The sequence below is a fragment of the Arachis hypogaea genome, chromosome 7, assembly GCF_003086295.3.
Source record: "Arachis hypogaea cultivar Tifrunner chromosome 7, arahy.Tifrunner.gnm2.J5K5, whole genome shotgun sequence".
Classification (NCBI taxonomy): Eukaryota; Viridiplantae; Streptophyta; class Magnoliopsida; order Fabales; family Fabaceae; genus Arachis; species Arachis hypogaea.
In genome coordinates, this window is record NC_092042.1 from 15,903,882 (window position 1) to 15,911,594 (window position 7,713).

At 34.6% G+C, this 7,713-nt stretch overlaps 1 protein-coding gene across 4 annotated transcripts; it reads left to right on the top strand.

Annotated features, from left to right (window-relative positions):
- Positions 1-2,634: 2,634 nt before the first annotated feature.
- On the top strand, positions 2,635-6,423 carry LOC112702624 (uncharacterized). Of its 4 annotated transcripts, XM_072199227.1 has the most exons (8): positions 2,678-3,090; positions 3,359-3,397; positions 4,439-4,727; positions 4,948-5,012; positions 5,119-5,208; positions 5,343-5,569; positions 5,642-5,756; positions 5,875-6,423. In XM_072199227.1, exons 4-7 carry the CDS (start codon positions 4,982-4,984, stop codon positions 5,645-5,647), a joined length of 354 nt encoding a protein of 117 aa, XP_072055328.1. In that variant the 5' UTR covers positions 2,678-3,090; positions 3,359-3,397; positions 4,439-4,727; positions 4,948-4,981; the 3' UTR covers positions 5,648-5,756; positions 5,875-6,423. The 4 variants fall into 4 exon arrangements, 3 of the variants coding, with proteins under 3 accessions (XP_025609541.1, XP_072055328.1, XP_072055329.1); XM_025753756.3 differs by lacking the exon at positions 5,642-5,756 and having other exon boundaries at positions 2,635-3,090; XR_003154208.3 differs by lacking the exons at positions 4,948-5,012; positions 5,642-5,756 and having other exon boundaries at positions 5,060-5,208.
- The last annotated feature ends 1,290 nt before the right edge of the window (positions 6,424-7,713 follow it).

Below are 7,713 nucleotides of genomic sequence, written 5' to 3' on the forward strand. Positions count from 1 at the left end.
CTTCAATCCAATATTTGCCTTCTAAATCTCAAATCACTTAACAAATACATCAAGGCATCGAATGGAATTAAAAGAAATTAAATTTAGCAATTTAAGAGCCTAAAAAGCATATATATATATATATATATATATATATATATATATATATATATAATTTTCAATATTAAGTACAATTTAGGAGAAATTCACAAAACCATGCTATTCCATTGAATAAATGTGGGATAAGTTGATAAAATTCACTAAATTCAACACAAGATAAACCGTAAAATTGGGGTTTATCAAGCTCCCCACACTTAAACCAAGCATGTCCTCATGCTAAACCAAGAAAGGTACAAGAAAGGGATATCAACATTTATTCAATGCAAACTATCTAAATGTAACCTATCTAAATGCATGCAACTACTTGGTCAAAATAAATCAATTCTCAAAAATACATATGGCTGCATTTGTTTCTTAGAACAAGACAGGACAAGACACTCAGAACAAGACATAAAGGACAGAGATATAAAATTTTGTGTTCTTGTATTCTGTTTGGTGATAAACTAGAGCAAATTATAAAAGTCTAATTTATTCTCATTTTTTTCATTAAAAAAAATTGAGATAAAAATATAATTATGAAAAATTAACAAAAATAATGAAAGAAAAAATAAAAAATAAGTTGTGTCCTTTGTTAGTGTTCTCGTGTCCTTCCTGTCAGGATGGACACAAAATATCCTAATTTAATCACTTTGAACACATTGTCTCTGTCTATGTCTCCTCTGTCAAATACGATTTTGTGTCTCTGTGTCCTTGTCTCAGTGTCCTGTCTCTGTAAACAAATGTAATCTATATGAACATAAGGGACTAAGGTAATAACAATCAAATCAAATCCACACTTGAATTGAGTTCTAAAAAAGAATTTATAAACTTGCAAGAAGGAGATGATCATAGGTGAAAATATAATTGAGCAATCGAACCCCTCACTGAATGTGTATACGCTCTAATCGCTCAAGTGTTTAGGGTTGATTCACTCAATTCTCCTCAAATCTTGCTTTCTAAGATTTGTTTTTTATCTAACAATCAACTATTATTCAATGCATGCATACAAATATCATGAGGACTTTTCACAAGGTTGTAATGGGGCTAGGATCAAGGTAAGGATATATATGGTTAAGTGAGCTTGAAATTTGCATCTTTGATTAGCCTAAGCTCTCACTAAACACATATAACAACCTATACAATTCTAATACAATACCTAACTATCCATAATTCTCACTTTTTTTACACATTCATACATTCTTTTTTTAATCACAACACATTTGTATTGTTATAATTACTTTACTTTGGGGTATTTTATCCCCTTTTTATTGCTTTCTTTTTTTTTTCTTTTCATTCTGTTTATTTATTATTTTTTTCATTAATATAAATATACAAAAAAATTAATGCATATTGTTCAACATTCAATGCATGAGTATGTACCCAACTTTCAAGATTTTTAATAAAAATTCAAAAATATACTTTTATCTCAACCAATGTTCCCAAACTTCTCATACTTAAATGATACACACTCTCACTAGTCTAAGCTCATCAAAGATCCAAACAAGGGACATTTATTATTTTTTACTTAGGTATAATGATGTGTTAAAATTAAGAACAAAAGGGATTAAACCGGCTCAAAATTAGTTAACAAAGGTGGATAAAAGGGTAATGCCAATTTGGTAAGTGAGCTCAAATCAAATAAAGGCCTCAATCATATAAATGTATTCACACAAAATAATAGACATAAAGAATCAAATAAATCAAAGATTACAATAATAGAAAGAGAATAACACACAAGAAGGAAAATAGTAGTTATATGGTGTAACTACATAATTATGACTCAAAACTCACAAGCTTATGTGTTCTTAGTTCAAAAATATGTTCTACAATATATAATTCAAGCAAGTTCAATGAAAAAACAATATTTTTTTTACTCAAATCAATTGGGGTGCCCATAAATAAATTTCTTGAAAAATTTCATTATTTTGACTAAGTTTATTATATATATGCAATACCAAGAAAATACAACTAAAAATTCTAAAAGATCTAGTAATAGAAGAAGAAGAAAAATAAAATGTGAAAGTGTTTAGATTAGAAATTTTCACCCAAAAAATCGGCCGATTGGTCGGACAACCTCCCCACACTTAAAAGTTGCACCGTCCTTGGTGCATTCAAAGATGAGCAAGGGGGTACCACTACAAGAAAAAAGGCCTGTCGGCACACTTTTTTCTTGCCACGCTTTTAAAGCGTGCCCAAAAGTGGTTTATGGCCACGCTTTTGCGAGGGTGGCCACTAATTTGTGATTTATCCGCGCTTTTTTTTGCCACGCTTGAAAAGCGTGGCCATAGAGGGAAATCGGCACGCTTTTATGAAGGTGCCTACTTATTTGAAATTTGGCCACGCTTTTTTACTACCACGCTTGAAAAGCGTGGCGATAGAGAAAAATTGGCACGCTTTTACGAGGGTGGACACTGATTAAAAATTTGGCCACGTTCTTTTTTATGCGGCGCTTTAAAAGCGTAGCCATAGAGAGCAACATGAATGCTTTTTAAAGCGTGCCAATAGAATTAGGGTACCGTAACATTTTTAAAGCGTGCCAAAAGGGTATGTAGCTTTGGAAAACAAATGCACTTCACTAGGTAAACCTAAACGCATACCCGCACTTAACCTTTTTCATCAAATACATACACTACTTCATCCAGAGCTTCTTCATCGCATACCTCCAACCCTAACCCAGAGCTTCTTCATTGCGCCTCTAACCCTAATACCAGAGTTTCATCGCGCCTCCAATGCTTCCGTCGAGCTTGGCTACCGTCGTGTTCATCTTCCTTATCTCCTCCTCGTGACCCAGACCCAGAAAGCCCTAAGCCATCTTAGTCCGTTCCATCGGTGCCATCTTAGTCCGTTCCATCGCCGCCTTCGAACCCTAAGCACCAGCTCGGATTCTTCTCCTCTTTTACTCTCTCACACTCCCTCCGATTACACAACACACCAACCTAGATCTATTCTTATTTTGCGTTTTATTCTGTCGCTCACTGAAAACTCATTCGGCACCTATTCATCGTCCTCCAGGTATTCCTTCCCTCTCCCTTTTGCCAATTCGTTCGCGTTCTGTTATTTCATCATTTATTTCTTTAAATATATTGTCTCATTGTGCCGTAGCTTTTTCTAATGTGATGATTTTCTTGTCAAGTTCTTAATGAGTAGCTGGTACTATCATATGTTTGTACTGTCAATGTTTATTCTACAGAAATTACGAAAATATTTGCTGTAAAGCTTCGTAGCACAACATCTGATTTTTCGGTATATTATTGTTGTTTTGTTTCCCTTTACAATGAAGACGAGATTGCTCTTTTTTCCTATCAACAAGGATGTCTGGGTATGTTCCATTTTATTTATCTCATGTCTTATTTATTCAATTTCTTTCCCATATGGTTCTTAATGCCGTGCTATTATTCATATTATGATTTTCATACTGCTTGCAATCTAATTGACTTGAAAACTGAACACGATAAACTGAACACGAGTTATTTGCCACTTATGAAGAAAACAGCTTATTTTGTCAAACTGAAATCATCTTTCGGAGCCAAAATGTCATTTTTCCCTCTTTTAGAAGGGTCATTTTTATCAAAACTTGAATTTTTTGAAAGCCAAAATGGTAGTTACTCATTGACCAAACCATCAAATGAATTGTGTTTTGAGAAAGTTGTGCTCTTGAATATTGGTTCTTAAAAATGTTTTCCAAGTTATTCTTTTGCCTATTAGCTCCTTTGTATTAGCTGTAGGAGTGGAATTTTTTGGCATTCTGGTAGTCTCTTTTGGGAGTAAAATGATGTATTTTAGAAGATGTAAGAGCTGCCTCTAAGTACTAAGATTTTGAGTGCATGCTTTGACATTTTCGCCTAATACATGAATGACCATGAATCTTGCACTGCTGCACTCTGTTAGGTACTGAGATTTGTGAACCAAATTTATACAACATTCAGTTCTTACTTCTGAGCTTGATTAGTGAGTATCATACTATAGATTGGTTGTTAATTGGTTTTAAAAACAGAACATAAGATTGTAACAAAAATTGGATTTGCAATTAGAAAAAGGATTTAAAAACCAGATTTGCAGCAAAAACTGGATTTAAAACTGGTTGACAACAAAAACCAGTTTGAAAATTTAGAACCAGTTTTACACATGTTTATTTTTTCAAACTAATTGAAACCAGTTTAGTCTATAAAACCAGTTATGGTTTGGATTTAAAACCATATAATTGGTTTCAATTTGGATTGGCTTTGGATTTCTTCAAAAATTTTTGAAATCCAAACCATACACACCCCAATAGTGTATGGCGCAATTTATGAATTCATTTGAGCACAAAATTCTGGTGCAGCTTTGTGTTGATTGTTGATTGCAATCTGAATCTTTGCAGAGCCCAATTGCATCCCAGCCTGTTGGTGCACAGCTTCCAACGGTCCGTCCAGTGGGGAAACAGAATCAGCATGCCTTGGTCTAAACACATAATATGCCAAATCCACCTGGACATCCAGTGAGGTTGTAGGATTCTGCTTCTAGTCAGCCTCAATCTCCATGGCCAAGGATGACTTCAACTGATATTTAGAAGTATACAAAAGTATTTGTTGCAGTAGATACAGATAGGGATGGGAAAATCAATGGGGAACAAGCCCGGAACTTGTTCCTTACCTGGAGATTATCACGGGGTATATTTTTCTTATACTTCTGTTCTTGCTTCGATAGGAGGCTTTGAATGCTTTCTTTATGTTTTCTTCTCCATTTCATGGGCTGTCAGCTTAAGAATGATTGATTTGCTTTTGATAGCATTTATTTTTTATTTTTGTCCTTTATGTTTCTGGATTTGTTTCAGGCAATGCCTGTTCTATGATCCTATTTTTCACATGTTCCATGTTTATAATTTTTCAGTGGCTAGCGTATTCCCTGATCAAGAGTTCTACATATGATTATATTTTCTAGAGGTTTTAAAGCAGGTATGGGACTTATCTGATCAAGATAATGATAGCATGCTTTCTCTCAGGGAGTTTTGTATTGCACTGTACCTAATGGAATGACATAGCGAAGGACGTTCTCTTCCAGGAGTACTTCCAAGTAACATTCTCCTTGCTTTACTACCTTCTGGCCTACCTGCCACTCAGTACAGTTTTGTAACTTGGGGAAATCCATCAGGTTGGTGTCCGAGAATTACTGGTTCTCCCCTTCCCCCTTTTCCTCTTACTCTCACACACACACGCACGCAATCATTTGTATATATGGAAGATATTTAAACTATTGTTTTTCTCTATACCCTCTATTTTTGAAAGGTTTTCAACAAGAGGAAGGGATGAGTGACCCTGGTGCTCAACGAGTGAACCCAACTACAGGCCGGCCACCAAGGCCAGCTTCTATTTTTCTATCTGATGAAGGACTTCAAAAACAGCAAAAGTTCCAAGTTCCAGTGTTGGAGAATCACATCATTAATCAGTTGAGTTTAGATGAGCAAAATTCAATTAATTTGAAGTTTCAAGAAGCATCAGAAGCTGATACGAAGGTAACCATCCGCTTTTTGTTTCTGTGCTTAATATTGTATGATAATTTACATTTGTTTGGGCATATCTGGTAGGTTTGACGTTATCAAGCATTTATACCCATCCTAAGAAATTCTAATTATATCTCATCAAGTCATCTACAATTTTCAAACTCATGCTGATTGTATCCAATCAGACCTTGATGAACTGGTAAAATCTCTAAACAACCGGTGTAAGAAGTATGGATTACGTGCAAAGCCAACAACACTTGTGGAACTATGGTAGTTAGTTGATACCCTTTTTTTTTTGTCATACTCTTAATTTGCAGTGAAGAAGGTCCTGTTGTGGCAACTGAGCCAGCAGCTCCTGCTGTTGGCGAGTCAATGGATATCATGACTACCTTACAGCAAACACTTAGGAAGTCACTTGCTTATGGTGGTCTTGCACGAGGCCTTTATGAGGGTGCCAAGGTGATCGAGAAGCGCACTGCTCAACTCGTTGTTCTTGCCAAGGATTGTGACCAACCTGACTATGTTAAACTCGTCAAGAACCTTTGTGCTGAGCATTTATGATTTGAGTATTTCTTGTTGAGGATTGTGAGTTTTTGCCTATAAATCGAGAAATTCAACAATATTATGTTTGGATTATTATATTTATTTTTTAATTTCTTTATTTTCTACACAAAAAATGATAAACAGATAGAATAAGTTAATAACTTTTGATAAGTTTTATATGTATTGATATTTTTTATCCCAATGTATTTTATAACTACTTTGGTTATAAGAGATTGATATAGCTAATTCGGTTTGAATTTTATTAATGTAATACTAATTTTCATTAATTGATTTTTTAAATAATATTTTTAGATTTTTGTCAATGTTTTTTATTGTTTTTGGAGTGCATTAGAGTATGTGTAAAAGCACATGCCATATTTTTTTTAATTTGATAGGGATATAGCCACATTTTAAAAGTGTGGCAATAGGTCCATATTTCTTCGATTATTGGCACGCTTCAAAAGCGTAGCCATATCTTTTACTTTTCGGTACGCTTTTTAAAGTGTGCCGATAGGTTAATACAAATGGTCACGCTTTTAAGCGTGGCAAGAGTTGAAAGTGTGGAAGAAAAGAAACTGTGCCGATAGATCCATAAAAGCGTGGCAATAGAGCAATCGGCACGCTTGCGAATGTGACCCTTTCAAAAGCGTGCTGATAGCTCAAAAAAGCTTAGCAAAAAGCTGTCGGCACCCTTTTTAGCACTTTTCGGCACGCTTTAAAAGCGTGGCAGAAAGCTTATTTTCTTGTAGTGTACGACGACTTCACGAATTTCCACCTTCAGCCGGTGGATCAACCAGTTGCTGCATGTTCTTTCTTTTGCTTCCCTTTTCGCCTATGGTAAATCATCCTGAAAGATAGAAAACAGGATAGTAAGACAAATAAATGCAAAAGCGAGGAAGCATAGATTGTTGGAATGAAGTGATGATCACTAAAATAAAGTGAGTGAATCAATTTGTGACATGAATAAAATAAGTGTGTGAATTCTAAGTTTGCACGCGATTTAGAATACACACACACTAGCATGAAAGGCCATGTCACAATTACACAAAAGAAGCATGCACTTCACTCATTCTAGTGTGCTTGAAATACTTTAAAAGAAACTTGTAGGTTAAGACAAACAAACAAGTAATAAAGAGGCATAGAAGCATTCAAGAAATAATGAAACAATTGTGAAACAGATAAGGAATAAACATAGATTGATGTGCAAGGAGACTTAATGAACAAAATGAAATATGAAACTTACACATCAATGACACACTTTGAATTTTGTTTGTAATACCTAATTGACATAAAGTGGGACATATGGTTGCTATGCATCTTAGGAAAAGGGATATAGAAGTTAAAATCAATCACATAGCAAGCATGGTCCATATAGCTTAATAATTTCAAAAAGATGCCACTAGGTGAGCTTACAATCCAATTTCACAAATGAAGCATTATGCCAAAATAAATAATTTCAGGTATGTGTAGAGCACATAGTTAGACAATTAAGGATTAACATGTCATTAAGGCATAAGCACAACATATGGATGCATATGATCAAGCAACACAATGCATTAAGATAAATGCACATCATCCATCAAGAAATTGCCTAGTCATGGTAAAAGAATTTA